Genomic DNA, 24,823 nt, shown 5'->3' on the forward strand with positions numbered 1-24,823 from the left:
TGTCAAGTATTTGGTCTGAAGCCGGATTTGAACTCAGGTCCTTCTGACTCCAGGGCAAGTGCTCTATCCACTGCACCACCTAGCTGCCCCAAAAATGGACAGTTCTGAACATAATGCATAGTATTTATTATATAGGCTTTCTTAAAATGGATATTTATTGTTGTATATTTTGAATCCTCTCTTACGTTCAGCTGTGCACATGGCAATGCTTCTTTTTTCTTTTCTTATTTTGTATTTAAGTTTCAATATTTAAGTATATAATATGTTTCTTTTCTTATTGTATATTTAAGTTTTAGTATTTAAGTTTAAAATAAATAATTTTTTTTTTGCTTTTGCTAGACAATGGGGTTAAGTAACGTGCCCAGGGTCACACAGCTAGTAAGTGTTATGTGTCTAAAGCTGGATTTGAACTCAGGTCCTCCTGAATCTAGGGCTGGTGCTTTACCCACTACACTACCTAGCTACCTCTAAAATAATTTAATTTTTAAAAATATGTATGGAAACAGAAGGAAAGACCATCCTGCTCAAGGAATATACAATAGGCCACCGTATCTGGATCATAGGTAATAAAGTCCAAGAAGGCTGAAATATAGGAGGAGGACATGTTGAGAAGGGCTTTATTTGTCTGTTAAAGGATATTATAGTTATATTACATTTGATCCTAGAAATAACAGGGAGTGCCCCAAGTTTACTGGGGGCAAGGGAAAGAAGAGGAAGCTGAATATGATGTGATCGGACCTACCCTTTAGGAAGAGTCACTGGCAGTTGAGTAAAGGATGGATTGGAGGCAGGAAAGACTTGCAGCTAGGACACTAATTAGATTAGAAAGATACTGCAGCGGTCCAACTGAGAAGTGCTGGGGGTCTGAACTAGGGTGGTGGCTGTGTGAGTGGAAAGAAAAAGATATATGTGAGAAATGTCATAAAGAACAAATGAAAATAAGAAATTAGGTGATCCTAAATGATAAACTGGGTAATTTCAATTATGTAGTATGGAAAAGCTCTTGAACAAGCACTATTATTGCAATTAGAATTAGAAGGTAAATAGTTAACTTGGAGAAAATGTTCACCAAAAAAATATCTCTCACAAAAGTCTACTATCCAAGTTATACAGAGAATTGATACCTATATGAGGATATGGATGAACAGTTCTCAAATAAAGAAATGTAAAACTATTAACAATCATATAAAAAAATTCTCCAAAGCACTAATGATGAGAAACAAATTAAAACTGAACTTCCACCTCATATCCAACAGATTGGATATTTGTCATAACAGGTCTATTAAGAGATGGGTGAAGGTGGTAAATTACTAGATAAAGATAGACATGAAAAAAGCTTCAGTAAAACATTTTCTTGCAGATACAGAGAAGAAAACAAAAAGTACAGAAGAACACACAAGCAAAGATCAGACTTTTTTTTAGTATATTGGTAAAAAAAAAATAATAATAATAATAATAAACTTCCAAAACCAAAACTGTGTAACAGAAGTTCTAAATTTCTTTTACAATCACCTTTCTTGTTCATTTTTGTTTACTAAAACATTTGTGTTTGTTGATTGTTAGGTTTACAATAAAAAAAAATTTAAAGGAAAAGGCATCTAAATGCTGGAGATGAGGGAAAAGGCCATTCACTCGACAGAGGCAGCCTGCAGAGAGGATTACAATGACATCCAGTCAAACAGGACTAGAGCTAGTGCTGGGGACTAATGTGAAATAAGCATAGGAAGGTAAGCTGAGGATCACAGATGGCAGGTGAGGAAGTTTCCATTCATTCTCCTTAGGAGCACCAAGGGCCACTAAAGATTGTGCCACTTTTCTTTTTGTCAGCACACTCTCCTACCCTGCCTCCCTGTCATATAGAGGCCCTAAAGTTAGTTTGATAATCCGTTAACTACCATACTTTTCCTGACTTCTCACTTTGTGCTCTGGGAAAACAAAACAACAGATAAAATAAAGAATCAAAAAAATCACAGTCTCTCAGGGACTCTCCATTTTATAGGGGAGAAAACTAAAACCCCAAATGGGGAAGGAACTTACCTAAGATCACAAGTAATAAATGATAGAGACTAGACTATAACCCAGACCTTCTGAATACAGAAGTAATTTCTATCAAGAATATTACAGTCCTCCAATATTGCTTATTTTAGTTTCTGAACTTTAACAACTTGGTTTTAATCTGCCAGTACATATTTTTGGGATAGGTAGTATTGTGGATGCTTAGTCCAGAACTGAACAGGAGAAAGACAGAAGACTGGACTGCATTTGGGAAACTATAAACAGTTTTTCAGGATCCCAAGCACAAATATCCTCCTTTTTAATGCCAACCTTCTCCTATTGATGTCATATGGCTGTGAAGGTAGGAAAACCTTGATCTTAAAACAATCACAATCGAAAGTGACTCAAAGGGCAAGGGTGAGGAATACAGGCTATATATGTTACCATTAATTATCTGTGTACATAAAAATGACAAAGAATTATCAGTGACATGTGTGACTAAGAAAGAAGGTGAGTCAGTAGTGTTGGAAGAGTGAAGGATAACAAAGTACCAAAATATACACTGTTTCCTTTACATTTCTGCTATGAATTTCACTTAGGTGCAGCTCTGAGTGAAATTACACTAACTGAGTAGGTACAAAATAAATTATTTTAATAACTATTCTAAGTTTCTATTTTCTTATCTACATGGTTTATCATAAAGTCTACCAGTAATTCATAAACTATTTGTCTTTTAATTAAGGAAAGGCAAGAATATTTTGCAATTACCTTACTTTTTTTTTCTTTTTTTAGGTAATTTGGGTTAAGTGACTTACCCAGGGTCACATAGCTAGTAAGTGTCAAGTGTTTGGTCTGAGGCAGGATTTGAACTCAGGTCCTCCTGACTTCAGGGCTAGTTCTGTATCCACCTAGCTGCCTCCATTACTTATTTTTTTTTAAGAAGTGAAACACAGCCAGGGATAAAACTTTTAAGGATTATTAATTAACATACTGATCAAATTTACTAAAATAGGTTTCTTTACCTGTGTTTCCTTTTTCATCTTCTCTGATATGTAAATCTTTAATTGATGTTTCCAATTCTAGCAGATCTCGGAGGTCTTCCTTATAGACTTCTATGTAAGATACTTTTATGTTAAAATCAATGCTGCTATTTTCAGAAATGCTTTGAAATAGGTCTTGGATGGCACGTGGAATGATACCTTTTTTATCCTCCGCAACGGATGCTGAAAATGTAGAAAAAGAGGATGCTACCATAACTTTCATTTATGAAAACAGCTATATAGTATTTCATAACTTCCACTGTTTATGAATTCTACCTTTCCAATATAACTATATTAAATGTAAATTTTTTAAAAACTGACTTAACTTCAACTTTGTACAAGGCATTATAGAGAACACCAAGAAGCCTAAGGACCTCAGAGGGCCTACATTCTAGTTGGAAGACAAAATGGACTTAGTAAAAGTTAAAAACAACATAACATTTAAACAACAATCGATTTGTCTAGCCCTAACCTCTCTCAAGTCTCCCGACTTCCAGTCTCACATCTACAACTGCAGACTGAATATCTTGAACTAAAATGTCCTGTAGTCACCTTAAACTCAACACAACCCTCCCTTCCTCCTAACTTTCCTATTATTAGAGAGGGGACCATCATTCTCCCAGTCACCCAGGCTTGTGACCTAGGTGTCATCCTCAATCCTCACTTATCACCATCCTTCCCTCCAACATGTAATCTGTTTTTTTCAAACATCTCTCCTATGCTAAAGCCAATACATTTTGTTGTTATTTACTATATAGAAACATAGATTATTTCATATCTGCCACTTTACTGAAGCTACTAACCAGCTTGACTAATTTCTTTGCTATTTTCTCATAGATGCCCCATAATGTCTGCAAATAGGGAGAATTTTGTCTCACACTTGCTGCTGGTCATACTTTAATTGTGCTTTCTGATCTGTAATAACCAGCATTTTTAGAACTATGTCAAATAATAGTGGGAAGTAGACACATCTTCGTTTCACCTCATTTGTACTGGGAAAACTAACATTTCTCAATTGCAAAAATAAAAAAAAATCCAAATATGAATTATAGATTTTAGATATACAGAGATACGGGTTTAATTTGTTAGTTCGTTGGTATAGGGAACTTGCCCAAGGAAACTCTCTTTATCGATGCAATTTAAGCACATTATACAGAGCTGCCTAGACCACAAGATTAAAGAGACTTGCCTAACATCATCCAGACAAGTAGGGGTCAGATGCACAACTCGGACCCAGATCTTCTTGATTTCAAAGTCATCCATTTGTACACTATATCAGTGATACCTGGGATATATTTAAGAGGCACCCTTCGATGCCTGTGCTTTTTTTTTTTAAGGTTTTAAACATGTGAATACAGTATTTGGTTATCAAAGTTTTTTTTTCCTCCATCTATTGAACTGATCTTGTTTTCATTGTTGATGTGACAAGGCTAATTGTCTTCATATTGAATTATATTCTTGTACCTCTGATGTGAATCCAATTTGTGGATTTTCACCAACCATTGTAGTGTCCTTTTAATCATTTTACTTAAAATATTTGTATCAATATTCATTACTAATATTAATCTAAGGTTTTTGCTCTTTTTGCCTCTTTGGTTTGTGTATTAGGATCACATTTTTTTCTCATAAAAGGTGTTTGCTTGAGTGCCATACTTTTCTATATTTGGAGAATTATTTTTATAGGTTTAATTATTCTTTAAATGTTTGATAGAATTCACTTTTAAAACCATCAGGCCCAAGGATTTTTTCTTTGGGTTATTCAATTTCTTTTTCTTAAATTGGGTGGTTTGAAAATCTGTTTTCTAAACTTAGTTAAGTTTATATTTTTTTGTAGAAATTCATCCATTTACTTTTAATTCTCAGTTTCTCAGGCATATATCCATATATGATAGGTTTGGATAATTCTCTTTATTTCTTCTGCACTTGTTAAGAATTAACCTTGTTCTTTCTTGTCTTGTTCAGTCGTTTTTCACTGTGTCCAACTCTTTGTGACCCCATTTGGGGTTTTCTTGGCAAAGATATTGGAGTGGTTTTCTATTTCCTTCTCTAACTCATTTTACAGATGAAGAAACTGAGGCAAACAGCATTAAGTGACTTGCCCATGGTCACACAGCTAGTAAGTATCTGAAGCCAGATATAAACTCAGGAAGTTGAGTCTTTCTGACTCCAGGCACAGCACTCAGTCCACTGTGACATCTAGTTGCCCAACCTTATTTATTACCTTTCCCTCTTAATCAGATTTTGTTAAGTCTTTAAAAAAACAAAACTTTTATCTTATCAATATTATCTTTATTTTCAATTTTCTATATTTCACTTCTAACTTTCAAGATTTCTCCTTTTATATTTGTTTCAAAATTGTTAGTTACACTCATTCTTAAATTTATAGTCACAGGGAAAATAAATAATAATGGCTGAATTTTCCTTACAAATAATGCAGGGTGGCCATCTAATGGACGAAAATGGTGGTTGCAAGCTAATCTGTATGAGCCTACTCCATACTAACAGGTTGCCAGAGAAAATAACCCTACTTTCTGACCTGGTGTCCAAGAAAGCATTATATAGCAAAAAACAGAGGTGGTCTATATACATCCTGGTTTAGTTCATACTTTATGTTGTTGGCTACAAATTTTCTGTTTATAAGAATATTTGTTTAACAAGAACATCCCACACATTCTCTAACCTTGAAAAATATAATTTATTATTCATTCAAACTCAAAATAAATAAGAGCTGAATTTCAGAGAAGTTGTATAATAGTTCCTAAATCAAATCTTAAAAAACAAATCTTTAAAAAATTAAAAAACAAATTTACCTAAGTACCCAAAATTCTTTACTTTTATTAAAGGGATAATCTACCAACTATTTATAGTTTAAAAAAAAAAACCATAGCTATTATTCTGCCATAATTTGTTCTTTAAAAGATTATGCAAAGAAGTTATAAATATGAAAAATATTACAGCATGTAACATTTGAAAAAAGTCATAATGAAGTAAGGAAAGTAGAACCAGAAGAGTAGACACTTTACAACTAAACAGAAGGAAAACTGCAGAAAGAGACACAGAGGCAAATAGACAATGAGTTGAAGAGAAAATGAGAACACAATGAAACAGTCTCAAGGTTTTCATCACTCATGCCAATTAAAGGCAGATGCTCTGGATTAGAGGAGAATTTATGGTAAAAAGATGATGTTTCAGACAGAATTTGAATTTCTCAATCATGGCTTGCAATGAAATGCTTTTGGCCAGGGAAGGAGTGCACATAACAAGGGATAACAAAAACATATTTTAAGAACTCTTACAATCTGGTTCAGAGTGCTTTGAATAGAATAAAGAGGGAAGCAAGAAAACAGTTTATTAATATTATTATTAGATACAAATATTAAATATTAAAAGAGACCATCAGATAACAAAGAAAGTGGTAGAACAGTAGAAATGCCCAGTGACCTAGAGGAAACCAAATCCAAGGAAGGAGTCAATAATCAAACCGATGACTTTGGATGTGCCAACATATACACAAAACGTGGGCTACATGGTGAACTTGACCTTTCAACGCTAAGGGAAAAAAACTGACCTCATAAGTAAGTTTCAAAAATATCTAGCAGAATGCATCTCCTGACTAGAAGATTATATCATACTGAAAAGGAAACTAATGGAGGGAAAGGTAGCATAGCTAAAGCAAAGTAGTGCTGTATATCAATAAGGAAAATACTCACATCGGGGCAGCTAGGTGGCAAAGTGGATACAGCACTGGCTTAGAGTCAGGAGGACCTGAGTTCAAATCCAACCTCAGACACTTGACACTTACTAGCTGTGTGACCCTGTGCAAGTCACTTAACCCCAACTGCCTCACCAAAAAAGCAAAAAAAAAAAAAACTCACGTGAAAAGATCCCTAAATAAAGGAGATAGCAAAGGGGAACTGAGCACTTAGGAAAAGCTAATGGAAGTAGAAACAGAAGCAATATTGCCAAGGGAAAATACCAAAGAACAGAGGAAGTGTCAAACACCACCTTGCCTATGGTATGCGGCTAACGGGTCTCTCCAGTGGGTCCCAAACCAGATTAAGATGTAATTGGGAAATACTTAACAAAAGAAATAAAATAAACATAAATAAACAAAAATACAACAAAACATAGATAACGTTAGTGGTTTTCTAAGTCAATATGCAGCTGTTGGGATCCTTATGTACAATTTAAAGGCCACTGTTTTTGAGTTTGACACCACTACCACAGAACATCTGAGGAGACAGAAGCAAACAATTAAGAATACCTACTAAGGTACATGATAGAGCAGTGATATCCTCTCAAAGAATGAAGAAAGTGACAAGGCAAGTACTAATCTAGAAGCAGTATTGTCAGTAGAGAAGAAATGGTTGCCAAAGGAGAAATGACAGGACCCTTGGACTTTTATCATAGAGAAGAGAAAAGATGGGCTTAGCATGACATGTCCTAGATTTCAGAGAAATAGTAGTCTGGATCACATTGCCTAACATGCTACAGAGAAAGTCTGTCCAAGAGGAGTAAGTTCTTGAAAATTTTATCATGAAAACATAAAGAGAAATAATTCTGAAGAGGTATAAGTGGGGGAGCTACCTAAAGAGAATAATGTGGATATATACCTAAACAAAAGATTTTCTGAAGACCCATATATTAGACAGAAGTAAAGGCAGGTAGTTACTGCACAGCCTCTGGGAATTTCATTAAATCTTTACATATAGTCTAGCAGATGTGGTTTGTCCTTGCTTGGTCCCTTATGATCGTTCCTTTGTGTTTACCTTTTTCTGTTCCTCTTAATTCCTGTGTTTGAACTTCAAAGATTCTCCATAGTTCTGGTCTTTTTATTAAGAATGCTAGAAAGTCCTGTTTCATTAAAGATCCATTTTTTCCCCTTGTAGCACAATACTCAGTTTTGCTAGATAAATTATTATTGGCTGTAAACACATATCCTTTGTCTTCTAGAGTACCATACTGCAAATTCTCTGTTTCTCTCATGATGGCTCTAAATCATGGTGATTCAGACTATTTAGACTGACTGTGGCTACTTCGTACATGAATTCATTTTTCTCTTGAAGCACTGCAGCATTTTATCTTTGACCTGAAAGCTCTGGATTCTGATTATGATGTTCCTGAGACTTTTCCTTTTGGAGTTTCTTTCAGTAAGCCATAGGTGGATTCTGTTTGCCCTATGCCTTCTGGTTCCAAAATAGCTAGATAATTTTCTGCTGCTAGATGGTATGGTGGATAGAGGGTTGGTCCTAGAGTCAGGAAGATAGGAATTAAAATCAAGCCTCAGACACTAGCTGTGTGACCTTGGGCGAATCACTTAAGCTCTTGTTTGTCTCAGTTTTCTCATCTGGAAAATGGGGATAATGATAGCGCTCACCTCACACAGTGGTTGTGAGGATCAAATGAGATATCTGTAAAGTGCTTAGCATGATACCAGGCACAGAAATACTATTATGATTATTACTATCATCATCATTATTATTATTTCTTGAAATATCATGTTCTAGGTTCTTTTTTTGTTATGGTGTTCAGGTAATCCAATGACATTTAATTTTTTTTTCTTCCATATCTGTTATCCAGGTCAGTGGAAATGAGATAACTTACATATATTCCTCTATTTTTTCAGTTTTTTGACTTTGTTTTAATAATTCTTATGGTCTCAAAAAATCATTGGCTTCTATCTGATCCATGTGAATTTTCAAGGAGTTAGTTGCCAAGGCAGAGTTTTATATTTTTCGTGCCAGGCTGTAAATTCCCTTTCCAACTGGTTCTTCCATAGATCTAACTTATTTTCCATTTTTTTCCTTAAGCACGCTATTTTCACTTATAAAAGCATTTTTAATTCTTATTTTATCTCTTCCAGGAATTCTAGCTGTGTTTGTGCCCAAACTGTGTTTTCCTCTGAGGCTTTATTTATACACTCTTTGGAGTCCCTTCTCTTCTGAGGTTTATATCTTGAGTGTTCCTGTCAACACAACAATTCTTTATGGTGGGATTCTTTTTTTTTATTTGCTCATTCTTCTAGACTACTTCCTGACTTGAGATTTGGTCTTAGGACTGGGCTCTGCACACTTCTGGTTGCTGCTTTCTTGAGGTTCTGTGTTATACTAGGATTTCAGGGACAGGCTGGAGACTGAAAAACTTTCAGTGTACTCAAAGCAGTCTCATGAAAGGCAGTTTGATTACTGCCCCTGTGGACCGAGCTCTGCAAGTTCCTGAACTGGGTTTGAATCTGAGCAAGAGTATACTGCTGCAGGACTCTGCCCATACGAGCCATTTGGGAAGCTCTGTTGGTTCAAATTGCCAGAACTGAAGGCTCCCCTTTGATCTGGGATTCTTGCCCTGGTTATCCCTCTGCAAGCTTCAGACTGGGTTAGATGCTGGGAGTGAGCCCCTGCTCTGAGTCTGGGGTCTCAGCTATACCACTAGCTGCTAACTTGCCTAAGTCTTGCAACCTTGCAACCCATCCTAGATATGTGGCCCATCCTAAACCATGCATTCAGTGCCATGGTATTGTTCTGAGACCTCCCTGGTGCACAGCCTCTCGCTGGACAACTGAGTGTTCTATATATGATATGCTTCATTCCAGGTCCTGTTCCTAGACAGATTACAGACTTCTCTGTCTCCCCATGACAAACTGGGCTGGACAAATGACACACTATGACTTTTTCTTATTTCTCCATCAGGATTCAGTGTGATGCATTTTCTAGCTTTGTTCAGAGCAAGGTGGTTTCTTAGGTGGGAGGTAGGAAGGGTGGTGAGGATAGAGCTCCCTGCAGTTCTTCCTGCTATTCCATTATCTTAGCTTCCATGATGCTTTCTTATTTGACCACTAAAGAGCTGGAAGGGACTGACAGTTGTAGCCTCACAGAGTGCAAGAAGTTTGGGACCAATAAACAAGTGCTGGTTTTAATTTAAAATCCTTTCTTTGTTACCTCTCAATAAAAGTGTTGGTCAATTCTCAGGTACTTTAAACACAGAAATACAAGTTCTTAGAAATACATTCTTTTCCAAATAAACCTATTTCATCCACATTAAAAATATGTTGATCAGTGTAGCATCCACATTCTTCAATGACTTTCTTGAATGAGACTATGTAGATGCGTTATTCTTACCTGAACCAGCCTCCTCTCAGTAATTTCAACATTATGCAATTAAACTCAATTTTTAAAGCAAACTGACCAACACTTACAGTAAAAGTTTCTTCACCACCCACTTCATTTCTATTTTCTTTTACTGTCTTAAATAAACTTGAAGATTTTGTCTAAATGGCTGCTGTGCTAAGAAATGCATTTTTTACTATAATCTTCAATCCATACAGTCAAAAAAGGCTTTATCACTACAATGCTTCTATTTGTTAGAGTTGTTTGCAAACCACAAAAAGTTGGATGCAATTTTGCCTTTTTCTTTTATTTCGCTGGGTGTTTTACAATGTTCTGTACCACAGATTCAGGCATTCCAATATCTAATAGTAGAGTTACTATGACCACATTCCTGTCATTTAATTACAATAAATTTTTGTTCTAAGGCATTAACATTTTTTTTTGCACCGCCAGTGTTTCCATGTGAAGTATTCTTCCTTTTGTCATAGGTTCTTTTTAAAAAAAAAATTATTGGTCATATGGTACACAGCAGCAAATCACATCCCCATGTGATGATAGCCAAGTGCAAACTGATGACACAGTGTGTTAAAACTTCAGTATTCCATTAGTTGGATTTTGGCTCACATTAAATACAACCCAGTATCATTTTATAATTTGCCTAAAATTGAATGATATATTATTCAAACTCACATTATTCAAGCCAAACTCACATACCCTCTCTCACCAAAAAAAAAAAAGTCTGTGACACTCTCCCATAAGTACGTATAAAGTCCAAGGCAAGGGTGGAGAACCTGTGGCCTCAAGGCCACATGTGACCCTCTAGTTCTTCAAGGGCAGCCCTTTGACTGAATCCAAACTTCACAGAATAAATCCCTTTAATAAAAGGATTTGTTCTGTAAAACTTGGACTCAGTCAAAAGGTGGCACCCAAGGCCCTAGAAGGCCACATGTGGCCTCAAGGCCACAGGTTCCCCACCCCTGGTCCAGGGAAAAGGAGGCTCAAGATTAGAAAGTACATGTTGCAAATTGATAACTCCTAAATCCTGGTTGCTAGAAGTTCTTTTCTCCCTTTGTGGGGGCATTTATAAGGTTCCCTTTGGAAATGGCATAGTTTCTCTGTTGAGCTTGTTAGTCTTACTCCATGATTCTGCATTCTTCAGTTTGTCTAGTTTGCCCTGGGCCCCTGGAGTTGACACTGTACCAGCTTTTCCAGGAATCTGTTAAGTCTAAGATGCAGATTGGATGTGTAAAATCCTCCAGTTCTCAGAAGTTCACAGTATCTCCTTCCAAGGATCAAGGGGGATGGGGGGCAAGAAAGTAAGAGGGGAGGATCCTGAGGCTCATATCCTCCTTCCCAACGACTGATTCACTTTCAAGGCCTCAGCTAAAACTTACTCAAATGACAATGATATTAAACTGACTTGATGACTTTATACAAGCCCATTAGGCCTTGATCAAGTCCCTCAGTCAATCAAAATAAACTTTCTGTCACACCTAGTAGAAATGACTTTGATTGATTCTATTGAGATCATAAAAATACTACCTGATAAAGTTATCAGGACTAAGGGGGGTGTGTGACTGACTGGACTGACCCCTACCCTTATATAATAAAGAATACAGAAGTGTGGCACAATCCTGTAAAAATGAGGTAAGCAATAGTAAAGCCTAAAATAAGTTGAGTCTGGCAAGAAAATATAACTGTAATGACAACAAAATAAGGCTAAAGTTAAATCATTTGTAAATGAATATGGTGTGGTGGAAAGAATGCAGAACTTGGACACAGAGGATCCATGTTCAAGTCCTAGTTATGAATGAGAAAATATGAGGAAATTCAGAAAAACCTGGGAAAAGCTATACAAATACAAAAAAAAGCAGTTTACCAGAAGAACTGTATACATAATAACGATAATACTAATGAAAACACCAAAAGGCAGCACAATCAGAAACAAATACCAAAATCAGTTATAAAGGGCAGATTAAACCTACCTTGTTCCTCTGAGTAAATGGTTGGAAAATACACATGACAACTGGCATATGCATTCACACAGGGTCAGTGTGCCTGTTGGTCATGCTTCATTGGCAGACTTTCTTTTGCCTCTAGTATTTGTCTGATGATTCATCTTACAGATGCAAAATACCCTGATATATGAAACACTAAAACAAGACCTATGTAATTTGTTTTCAGCTCTAGAAGGAGGCTGAGGTCTGTATTCAAAATCATGGAACTAGAATGAAAAAAAGCCATCTCCATTTATTTTGTTTTCTTCCAACTTTGGATTATTAAGCTCTTCTCTCAAAATAGCCTTCCTTGGCATTTTGGACCCATCCATCCTTATCTATTGCAATCATCCTTTTTCTTAAAAAAACAGCAACAAAAAAATGTTGTGGCTTTTTCCTCTTTCATTTTCCAATTGCTTTCAGTTACCTAATACACTGAGGGAATAGTTAGCAATAGCTTTTCTACTCTCCCAAATAATCTGAGAAATAATACTGAGAAACTCTTCCCAAACAATACTGAGAAAATAGTAGCCAACTGTCCTCTCCTTCTAAAGCTTACAGGAAAGGTTACTTCCTTTAAATGTCTAACTTCTCATTGGTAAGAGCCAAATGGGAATCTCTATTATTTCAAGTTTAACAAATCAATTAATGGTCCTGCATAAGTAGACAGATACATAATAGATAAGATAGATATATAGACTAGCATGGATGAGTTACAGAATGAGAGGTAGACTCACCAAAAGAAAGAAAGATATAGCCTTTTCTCATTTTGTTAACAATGCCTCCATGTATTTCTTGATTGATTGGGCTGACTCAGTCAGCTTCCGCCCACCCCATCTTTGGACAAAAGCAATGAGCCCAGAGAATGAGTCTACAGATACAGCCCACATCTGAAAAAAAAAAAACCCTCCCAACCTGGATCTTTGGGTAGACAAGAATGTCTATCCATATATACAAGCCAAAGTATTGCTATAAAGTCAAAGTTTGACCTCTGACCACATCAGCTCCAAGTAGTACAGATCTTGGAGGAATATGTGTGTTGGGAGAAAATTGGAGGGTGAGAAGGGGAAACCAACAAGAACCTCACTGACCATGTGAAAAAGGAAAGTCAATCTCCTTTTAGTAAATAAGGACCAAAGCCCCATGCCTCTCTCAGACTCCTGAGATCTTCATTTCCCTAACCAGTCTGTGTCCAGGCTGTTAATGTTTAAACAGGAGAGGCACACTTTTACAGACAACAACTGAGAGAGTAATACAAAAAAGTCTCAAAGAAAGTTTGAAACTAGGGTTCTAGGTTCCAGTTCTGCCACTAAACTAGCTGTGTGTCCTTGGTAAGCCACTTAACCTCTCTAGGCCTCAGTCTGCTGATGTAGTAAATGAAAGAGTTGAAGAAAATCAAGTATGGGAAACTTCCTTTTTTTTTTTTAAATTAAACACCACAAACCCATACAAAGGCCATACAGAAATGATTTGCATTTTAAGAAGAATATAATGTGGTGCTCTTTTTAAAAAAAAAAAAAAGCTTAAGTTTTCCAATCATTCGAATTAGATTATGGTAACACACCACCTGATACCTTGCAATTTGCATTTTCCTTGTAGCACACGTGAGGTTGGTAATATGAATATTATCATCCTCATTTTTGACAAATGAGAAACTGAGGTTCACAGATTATACCTGACTTGCTAATAGCTATGCAAAGCTAAGTGTCAGTCTAAGAGCTCTAACCTAGATCTTCTAGTCCAAAGTCCACTGTCTTCCCAATGTTACCATACTACTTCTAAGTTCTATTCTAGCTCCAAATTCTATTATTCTATGATACTTCCTTTTTTAAAACTAGAATTTTTATAGGCAGGAAAGGTCTGACTGTCAGGTGGTCAATGTTTAAAACACCATCAGGGTATCTAGCAACTGAGGAAATTTACATGCACTATAATGTTGCTATATTATATCTCGTTAGATTTGTTTCTGATTAAATATTAAAAGTCACAAAATTATCTGTAAAAAAAGATATCTGAGCATTTAAAAACCCATTACTCCCTGATTAGCATTTAGACTATAAAGTACTAACAACTAAAGTCTAGTTCCAATAAAAACTGTCAGTGAAAGATAAATACTGCACTGTAGATGATAATTACTCATTTATATGGTGCTTTACAATTACAAAGTTTCTCTCTATATTATTTCCTCTAGTCTTTTGTAGCTTGAGGCAGATTATACAAGCATTATTATCTCCATTTTACAAAATGAGAAATTTCTTTCCATCCATAATTGTTATTTTAAATGACAAAGGAAACAAAGTTTAAATAATACCTACTAACAAATAATAAGGCAAAACTTCCCATGGTATTAAACAGTGAATTCCTCATCACTTGAAGTATTCAACCAGAAGCCTGATAGGGAGTTTTAAAGGAAAATTTCATATTTTGTGAGACTAAGATTAACAAGATTTTACCCTGAATCTTCTAATTTAAATGGTCAGCATTCGGCTATACCAACTGTTGAGGAAGTTACATGTTTTTATGGTCTGACTTCAAGTCAAACCTGATGACATCTCTTACTACAGTTAAACTAGATTTATTTACAAATTAGTTCTCTTCATAATAACGACTTCAGTTAATTCTTTAAATATTTACATATATCATTAGCAATGTAGACGATATCGTTACAAAAACTTTTTTGAAACAAAATAAGTAAGAGCAGATCAGGATTTGAGAGCATCCCTGTCTCCTTTAATTTGAACTTCTTTTCAGTTAGTCTTTTACAGAATGTCAGAGTAGAAAGGGATTTTCAAGATCATTTAGTCCAACCCCTTTACTTTAGAAATGAAGAAACCTAGGCCTAAGAGAAAAAAAAGAATTTGCCCAAGGTCACCTCATGTGCTAATGGCAAAAAATAAAAGACTAAAACACAGGTCTTCAAGCTCCTAGGAGAATGTGAAGTGCTCTACAAATCTTCAAGTGCTGTTTAATGTGAGCTATTTTTATTATCATTAGTCTCACACTTTGTCCACAGTCAAAAGAAAGCACACACACACAAAAATTCAAATTCAGTGCTCAAGATGAATCCTTCAAAGTTAGTAACTTCATGATATTCTACCTTATTTCTTTTAGTCTCACTTCACAGTTTGCTTCTTGGTAGTAAATCAGATAACCATATATAAGTAACAGGATCTTACCAATGTGGCCTCCTCCAATGGTGTATGTTTTCCCAGATCCAGTCTGTCCATAGGCAAAAACTGTAGCATTATATCCCTCAATCAATGATGCAACTAGAGGTTTGATACAGGTACTATAAACCTCATCTTGGGTTGAATTTTTGCCAAACACAAAATCAAAAGTGAAGATTCGATCTTTCCCAATGATAATTTGCTGGGTATTTGGAATCAGTCTCACACATACTTGGTGATTATGAAGAATTTCTTTGCAAAGCAGAGGTCTGACTCTTACTGCAACTCTCACTGGTATTTCTTCCATGGTACAATAAATTCCAGTGAACTGGTTTCCTAATTCTTAATACATAATGTGTGAAACATCCTTCTTATTTGTGTTTTCATAACAGCTTGAATCCTGTATATAAAAATGACAAAAAAATTATTTTTTTCTCAATTGTCAGAAATATTTTGATCAAACTAGATAAAGTAACCACCTATAATGGAGAGAAGGCCCCATTACAGTAAATTAAACTAGCTATATCTAAATAACTTACAAAAAAATGAATTATTTAAAACAAAAGCTTGTCATCTTATAGGAGAAAACCCCAACACTTCTCATTAGCCAAGCAAAGAGGCAATATAAAGTAATCCATAAACAAGGTACTAGATTTGTTCCATGGAGCTCCTGAGAGCAGAACTAGGACCAATTAGTAAAACTAATATGGAGGGTAACTGAAGCTAGAAAGAGTCTTATAACAACTAAAGGAGTCAAAAAAATGAAGCGGGGTACTTATTAGACAGTGAATCCCTCATTACTTGAAGTATTCAACCAGAAGTTAGATGATTACCTCTCAGGGCACCTGTAAGGGGTGAAGAGGTATCTTTCATAACTAGAAAGTTGGCCCAGATAACCAATGAAATCCCTTCCAATTCTATATAACTAAGTACAGTAAAGTATTTTGCCAGTGCATCAGTCTAAATAATGATTGGTTTGAGGTTAAAATATTAAGATTATATAATACATGTTTGGACAATTGTAGCTCTTCTACTAAATTTTCCGGCTATGTATTCAATCGAAGGCACTAGTATGCTCTTTAAAATGGATAAAGGAATAAAAACAAGATCCATAACTACAAGGTTATATTATATATCAAAAGCATTCTAAATAAATCATTTTCTCAGTCCTATGTCATTTTTATGATGCAAAGAATTGTACATTCTGAAGATTCTAATGTTGCATTACTAACATGGAAACAAATGAAATATTTTGAAGTCATTAGTTTAACTATTAATGTATACAACTGAAGCCATTTCCCCCATTCATTCAATAAGCATGTAAATCCTCTAAGTTTAAAAATGACACCACTACAATCTTCACCCTTAAGGAACTTACGATTAAGTAGAAAAGACTAGACTCATGGGGAGAACATAAATAAATCCATGATCTCTACAAACACCACACATTTACTGCTTAGAGAACACTAAGTCAGCAATTAATCAGCCATGGGCTGGGGTTGGTCCCTGAAGCGTCCTCATAAAAGGTGACTTATCCCTTTAATGAGCTGTTGTTAGTAATTAACTATACATGTGAAATGAAAAACTTTTGGACAATTACATATCAGAAATTTCAGTGACTTGTGATATTGAGGTTTACCGTAATACTACTATGAAACAGCACTTCCATAAGTAATATAAAAAAACATTTCCAACATTGCTGTACCCTCTGGTACTTAGGCCCCCAGAGAACAACATCAAAAACAGACTCCCTTGGACTGCAATATCTCCAAACAAAAAGTCAACCCACTAGTAATGGCCAAAGATAAAACATACATACCTCTAAGAGGTCGTGAATATCCCATCCTTAAGAGAGTTTGATTTAATGGAAATTGCCCTGGAATTAGATCTGGAAGACCCGGGTTCATATCCACGTTCTGACACTGACTAGCTGTGTCAATTCACCTCTGAGCCTCAAACTTTCCAACAAAGGATAACAATTCTTGCACTACCTACCTGAAGCTTTGAGAACTGGTAGGTGTGAATTACTATTCAAATTGAACACTAAAAAAAACAGTATAATGGGGGGAAAAACTTTGTTAAACACTAAAAAACTAGAAAATTCTGGGACATTACGTGGAAAACTGGATCCTAATTAGAAAGTGCACTGTGTCAGGGCAGCTAGATGGTGCAGTGGATAGAGTTCCAGCCTTGCAGGCAGGAGGACTCCAGTTCAAATACGGCCTCAGACACTTGACAGTTATTAGCTGTGTGACCATGGGCAAGTCACTTCCCTGACTGCCTCACCAAAAAAATAAAAGTGCACTGTGCTCAAAAGAGGAAAACAGGGTTAACTAGGAGGATTTATTATTTTTTTAAAAATCTATTAATACCCATAATACCTGAGGTAATAATTATATTCATTTTAAAAATTATACAATTCATTAAAAATTTACTACCATAAATACTAGTACATTAGTACATTATACTAGTATATTATATATTATAAACACATAAAACAGCTAAGTGGTGCAGTGAATAGAATGCTGGGCCTGGAATCAGGAAGATTCACCTTCCTGAGTTCAAATCTGGCCTCTGACACTAACGGCTATGTGACCCCTGGGTAAGTCATTTAACCCTGTTTGCCTCAGTTTCCTCATCTGTAAAATAAGCAAGAAGGGAATGGCAAACCCCTCCAGTACTTTTGCTAAGAAAACCCCAAATAAGGTTATGAAGAGTCAGACTGGACTAAAACTGAGCAACAACTACAAATACACAAAGGCAAGGGTTGTGACCTATGTTAGCTGAATCAAACCCTTCTTCATTCTACTCTAGCGGGTGAAATTGCTATAAAAAATATAATAGTAAAATGTTGTTTGAATGATGCTTTTGTTTAAAAAAAAATAAGTAGGGATGATTATCTCAGCAAGAATTTGATCATAAAAGTTCACCTAACCTAGTCACATAAAATTAACAAGGCCACACAAAAGACGGGGTATAAACGAAATCAGCATAAAAGAATTTGAATAAAATAAGACTGATCCACAGTTTACTCAAACACTATAGTTAAGAGGCTTTTTTGTGGTATGGAAGTGACTCTGGATTCTGGAAAGCTATATCATAATGGCCCAAATTCTAGAGGTTCCTACACTAATTTATAAAGTCAAGGGCTCTAGGTCATTCAAGGAACCAACTCAGTTCAGAGTGGCTCACTACCAGGGTGGAGTCTGTAATCTCTGATGTCATGTGAACTAACCAGGTTTGTGCGATAATCTCTAAATCTTCTCTACTTTCTGTGTCCTTGGGTTTTCAAAATGTAATCATTTTGTCTAAAAACTGCAGCTTACAAAAAACCACTTTCTGAAAATGTTTTCTTATAGGAGTGATAAAATTTAAAGTATTAAATGCATATAATCGTAAAATATTTTATGTCTAGAAAGGACCTTAACAGTTATTTCGCTCAGCCCTTTCATTTTACAAGATAAGGAAAGACAGGGTTCGAGAGAATTGACTCAGTCACATTCTTATGAAAGAACTATGTATTTTAACTCCCAAGTCCAGTCAGTGCTCTTTCCTCTCTGCACGTCCTTGTCCATGTAACTTAATCACAGAAGTATATCTGACTCCGATGTCTGAACCAAGTTGGTTATTTAGACGAGAAATATTTTTTTTTTTACCACGAGGGAATGAAATGAACATGGAGTTCTCTTTTCTCTTCCTCTTTTGCACTAATCACTAAGGCCACAGCCCTGTTATTATACTGGGGAGAAAATGCAACTTGCAGAAGTTCACACATACCCATTAAGTGAGAGAATCAGAATACAAACACAAGTCCTCTGATTCTGCTGCTAGTGACCTGTTCACTGCACCACAAAGCTCACTTCTGAATTGGGCACGGTTCCCAATAAGTCTGTCTTAAACAGTAATTAGAAAAGACTGTTCACACTACACTAAAGATCCATAACTACATCAACACCTAAAACACACGACTGAAAACCCAAGGACTGTGTCAAAGTCATTAATCTCCTGTACTTACAGGAACAAAGATAAACTTGAGGTGACCATGCCACTAACATCCCCATAGTCCTCCAACATCCTTCCCTGTCCCTTAACTGGGTATAGCACAATTTATTTCCATTTGGATAAAGTGCTCTGCCCCTAGAGAGGCGAAATTGAGAGGTGCTTCTATGTCCAAAGTCTTTTTAGCTATGTATCATGGATCCTTTTAGCAGTCTAATGAAGTCTAGGGACCCTTCTCAGGATGTTGTTTTTAAATGCACAAAATCAAATATACATGATTACAAAGGAAGCCATTTATATTGAAAGTTGGGGGGAAATTAAGTTCACGAGCCCCACGAACTCCTGCTCTACATCAAAGGAGGGTGGTAGGATACCTTGTCACAAGGAGCCCCCTGGATGCCCTCAGAATCCCCAACACACTAGGAGTCTTTCAATCAAAAAGGCACACCTCCCCCCAACTGGCAAACAGGCTCCCAGGCCGGCAAGGACCAGATATTTCCGGGGGGATGGTTGGGGTGAGCTGGGGTGGGGTTAGTAGTGAGCGGGATGGGAGGGTGGCCTAGATTAACCTCGGTTTCCCCGACCCCGGGGCGGACTTTCGGACACCCCGCCCCTCGGAGAAAAGCCTCCCTCGCTTTCAGTAACAGCGCGGGCCAGAGCGGGCTGAGGCGGGACAGAGGGAAGCGCCGGGCCTCGCAAGGCCTGGCCTCCCCAGCCGGGAGAGGGCAGGGAGGCCAAGCGACGGTCAATGGGAACCACAAGGAAGGAGGTGGAGGAGGAAGAAGGGAGAGGGAAGTGATGGGGAAGGTCCAGTCGCCGCCGTCGCCGCCGCCGGACACTGACCGGGCTCGGGAGAAAGCCACCCTGCAGCCGAGGGGAGCAGCAGCAGGAACACGAGCGCTGCCTCGCTCAGGCTTCCGAGCCTCTTCCTCTTCCTCCTCCTGCTCCCCTTTTGTTGCCAGTCGTTGCCCCGGCAACGGCGTAACGCCCCGCGCCCTCTCCACGGCAACGGCGCCTGCCAGCCAGAGAGTGGACGGGGCCCAGGCACACCTCGGGCAAGAGCGTCGCTGTCCCGTCTTCAGGTCTCTCACCCTCCGCGGACAGCGACCCCTGCTGCAACTTCGAGGGGAAGCCACCTAGAACCACTAACAATCCTGGCCAAACCACAAAAGAAGGTGAGCAGTTTAGAGAGAGGCGAGGGCGTGCTAGTCAAATGTTTGACAGCTGGCTCACCAGGAAACAAACAAACTCGTAAAAACAGTATGCAGGACACACTTTTAAGTTTAATCAGCATTATTAACACTTTATTAAGTCCAAACAATCAACAAAACAATAAATCATGCCCTTTTTTATAGTGTTTGCCTATTTCAGAAGTATAAAGGCTCATGTTGAAAATTTAACAATTGGCTCTTCAGTTAGAGCTGGCTCCAGCATACCTCTATACGGAGGCCTTTGTTCAAGAAGCCTATATGTTCCCTCACTGGGCCTACCAATAAAACTAAGGAAAAAGGAAGAAACTCATTTATATTCATCCTTACCCCTATAAAGGGGCCAATGTCTACGAGGAAGCATTGGGCTAGGAGAGCAGTGAAGCACACACAGAGCTACCTTTCAAGAGAAATTTTTTTAAAAAAAGATCAGTCACTTAAACTTTCGCCCCCTGCTGTCCTCTATAAGAACAGTGACAGATTAAGATTGAGAATAGGATCTGATGAGAAGGAGAAAACCCAACGCAGGACCCCTCCTAGGGAGAAGCAGAAAAAGTCTCCTTGACCTGTTGGTAAATCCCAGCTTTTTCCTGTCTCCCAGTATGCAACACCAACTGCTGTTTCCAATAAATCACTTTCCAATCCAATTCAACAAATATTTGGGAAGTGCCTAGGGTGTGCAAGAAAAACATTTAACGTTTATTAGCCATAACAGCCTTAAAAATAAAGGTAACTGTGAATACCACACAATAAGCTTTGGCTGCTGTTTCTATCATGAATGCCTTCCCTTTTGGGATTGGGATTCCCTTTGCCGCAATCTTTGATGTAAATATCCTTAAAGAGAAGGTAAAGAAAAGCGTAACTTAGGTAAACTTCCTACCAATTTGCTTTTAACCGGTTACCTTACTTGGTCAGGGCATCTTGTTAAGGAGGCTAAGTTTATGGATTCTATCTCATTACCACCAGGTAGCCAAAAACTGTCTAGCCTAAGTCCCATAAAGGAAAACTTGTCAGAGAATGTGAATAGGCTAGCAAAGATGCATCATTACAACTTAAAAAAGCAACTCTTAAGAAAGGGGGTAAATTCTACTGAAATTAAAGTGTCAGTCGCAACTATGAAAGATAGGGATAACATCATATCTCTAATAGATATGATATATATATAACCTACATACATAGTGTATGCTACATATAAAATGTAAGTAATGGGGTCCAGTGCATGCCCAGATCATTTGAGAGGGCATCTCTCTATGTGGATGATGATGCTTGGTTGCTGCTTCAGGGAGAATTACTATGACATGTAAGGGAAGTGTTGTGGAGAGACCATAGCATGTATAAGCTCAGTAACTGGTTGGTGAAGAGGAGGCTTTCTGATTGGCTTTGGAGATATTCAAAAAGGTACATCAGCTACAGCTTCCTCTTCTGATTGATGTAGCTCAATTATTCTTCAAATAGAATTATCAATATTTTGTTCAGGCAGCTATGTAGTAACACAAATAGAGAACTTGCCCTGAGGTGAGGAAGACCTGAGTTCAAATTTGACCTCAGACACTTACTAGCTTGTATGACTCTGGGCAAGATACTTAATCTCTTTTTGTCTCTGTTTCCTTATCTGTAAAATGGGGAAAATAATAGCACCTACCTCACAGAGCTGTTGTAAGGATCAAATGAGATAATAATTGTTAAGCATTTAACATGGGCCTGGCACATAGTAGGTACTATGTAAATGTTAGCTATTATTATTATTGTTGATTAGATAAAAATTTCTATTAGTGTACCAGTAATGTTTACAGACAGTCTACAAAACTGTTATTCTTCCCCTTCCCTTCCCCTTTTCTGCCTCTCCACCATCACTGTGAACTCAGAAAGGAGATATCTGATAGATTTTGGAGACATTTAAAAAGGCATGTCAGCTTTGGCTTCTTCCTCTTTGTTACATTTGACTTCATCAACTTCAGCAGTGGTGTGATGGTGTATGGTAGGAGACTGCTATAAAGGAAAGGTAGTGAGGCTTTCTTCCCCCCTATTAATACCATATGTTGCCTCCACCCCCACCCCGCTGCCAACAGGACTCTTTGGCTTTTTCATTTGTTCTTTCCCGTTCTAGGTAAAAGGAGTAGAGTCTCCAAACTCAATCAGGAGCAAGAGTCACAGGAATCTGGGAGTCAGAATCCAGGCTGAGTTCAGCAGCCAGAGCATCATTAATCGCCCAAGAAGCAAGGCATCATTTCTGATCTTAGGGAATTGCCTTCAGGATGCCACTTCAATGGAAGGTTTCAACTGGCATTTGTGCCACATCTGGACATTGCTTTTCTTTGTATCCTCAGTGCTTAGCACAGTGTCTCAAACATAGTAGGCACTTAATAAATGCTTATCAACTGACTGATTGACCCATGGTCTGAACCCATGTTTGTATCAAGCTACTGACCAAAGAGGAGAGCAACCCAAGTCCCAGTTGTTGTTCAATTATTTCAGTTATGTCCAGACTCTTCATGACCTCATTTGGGGTTTTCTTGGCAAAGATACTGGAGTAGTTTGCCATTTTCTTCTTCAGCTCAACTGAGGCAAACAGGGTTAAGTGACTTGTCCCAGGGTTACACATCTAGTAAGTATCTGAGGCCAGATTTGAACTCAGGTCTTCCTGACTCTGGGTTTGGAGATCTACCCACTGCACACCTAACTGCCCAGTAGTCCCATCAAATACCCAGTAGTCCCATCAAATATTCCATTGTCTATCCATCCTTCTCTATGAGGAATATCATCTTGTTTAGTAAATCTTTTCCAAGAAGAGAGGATTTAGTAGCTAGTCTCTAAACAACTCTGTCTCTGGAGATCTCTTTAGTGAACTAGGAAAATTCTGTAATTTCAGTAGGTTTACACAAGGCTGCCCTCCCTCTCTTTCTGAACACCTTCTCCAGTATTTTATATCTGCTCAAATGGTCCGTGGCCATCTACAAAGTCTCTTCATTCATACCCTCATTGCAATTCATAAACACCTCTAAAATCAACTGTCTTTTGTGAGTTTATATACCCATCTCCAAGGGTAGCTAGGTGGCATGCTGGGCCTAGAGTCAGGAAGATCCATCTTTTTGAGTTCAAATCTGCCTTAGATACCTACTAGCTATGTGACCCTGGGCAAGTCACTTCACCCTGTTTGTCTCAGTTTTATCATCTGTAAAATGAGCTGGAAAAAGAAATGGTAAACCACTCCAGTATCTCTGCAGAGAAAATCCCAAAAAGCATCATGAAGAGTTGGATGCGACTGAACAATTGAATACCCATCTCTGTTCACCAACCATCTAATAATTGACTTATTCTCCCCTCTTCCCCCCAACCTAAGAAAAAAAGCACACAATAAAGTGAGATTATATAATGTTTTCTAGGCTAGCAATGACCATGTTGCTTACAAGGATGCTAAAATAACCTGTTAGTATCCAAAGCCTGTTTAAAAAAAATGAAATACTAGCTCACTGTTATCTGGCTCACTGACAGACAGAAAGGGCCTAAGTCACTTTAGGGATCTGTAATTTTTCTGGCTCATTTACTAGACAGTATCTAGGAATGTCAATCTAAAAGACAATCCTTCCTAGTGCAGCCATCCACATCCCTTATAAGCATGTACTTGGCAGTTCACTCTTTCTGACCTTGCATGCTAGGTCTACCCCACGAACAAAGGGCCTATTTAGGCACTCTGCTCTTCTCTAATCATTCCATCTGGAGATCCCCAAGTCCTACTCCTTTTTAAGTATGAATCAGTGTATCCCATTTATCTCTTCTCATCTCCAGCGCCTGGGGGATGGTCATGCCTCCTACTGAGCCCTTTTGGGGCTTCTCAAGGAAACAATGGCAACAAGATGGTAAAAGGGTGGTGCTGGCTGTTGCACCACACCAGTTAGCTATGACACACAAGGAAGAGAGGAGGTTACCTGAAGCAGCAATAGAAATTTTATTTCTGCTAAATAGGCAAAGAAGTGTAGAGAGAACTTGTTCAGCAGCAAGAATCCATTACAATTCCTTATGCAGGGGTAGAAAAAAGGGAATTAGTAAAAATTAATTTGACAGCAGCACAATTATTTAATTCAACAAGCATTTATTAAGCACATGTCTCATGTAAGAAGCAGCATGACATAATGGATAGAAAGCTAAGCCTAGAAGCTTAGGGAGATGGAATGGAATGAACACTTGTTTAGTACTTACTATATGTAAGGCTTTTTTAAAAAACAAATATTATCTCATTTGATCCTTATACAACTCTGTAAAGTAGGTGCTATTATCTCTATTTTTACAGCTGAGGAAAACTGAGGCAAATAGGAG

The 24,823-nt window shown here is 37.5% G+C and overlaps 2 protein-coding genes across 5 annotated transcripts in view; one reads left to right on the forward strand and one right to left on the reverse strand.

Moving 5' to 3' along the window:
- The window catches only part of KIF27 (kinesin family member 27), a 104,926-nt gene extending 84,692 nt beyond the window's left edge, over window positions 1–20,234 (reverse strand). The window contains exons 1-3 of one of the 4 annotated variants that reach the window (XM_020966940.2): window positions 20,145–20,234; window positions 15,312–15,702; window positions 3,018–3,218 (exon numbers count right to left, since the gene is read on the reverse strand). In XM_020966940.2, coding sequence (XP_020822599.1) covers window positions 3,018–3,218; window positions 15,312–15,609 — 499 coding nt within the window. In that variant the 5' untranslated portion in view covers window positions 15,610–15,702; window positions 20,145–20,234. Of the gene's footprint in view, window positions 1–3,017; window positions 3,219–15,311; window positions 15,703–17,121; window positions 17,614–20,144 lie in introns of those variants that run through there. The other 3 variants (XM_078152669.1, XM_078152670.1, XM_078152671.1) reach the window with 3 other exon arrangements.
- On the forward strand, window positions 19,848–22,892 carry LOC144456512 (uncharacterized). The gene is made up of 2 exons (XM_078151720.1): window positions 19,848–20,476; window positions 22,617–22,892. Exon 1 carries the CDS (start codon window positions 19,848–19,850, stop codon window positions 20,439–20,441), a length of 594 nt encoding a protein of 197 aa, XP_078007846.1. The 3' UTR covers window positions 20,442–20,476; window positions 22,617–22,892.
- Window positions 22,893–24,823: the final 1,931 nt, after the last annotated feature.

The sequence above is a fragment of the Phascolarctos cinereus genome, unplaced genomic scaffold (genome assembly GCF_003287225.1).
Source record: "Phascolarctos cinereus isolate Bilbo 61053 unplaced genomic scaffold, phaCin_HiC Scaffold_4;HRSCAF=312, whole genome shotgun sequence".
NCBI lineage: Eukaryota > Metazoa > Chordata > Mammalia > Diprotodontia > Phascolarctidae > Phascolarctos > Phascolarctos cinereus.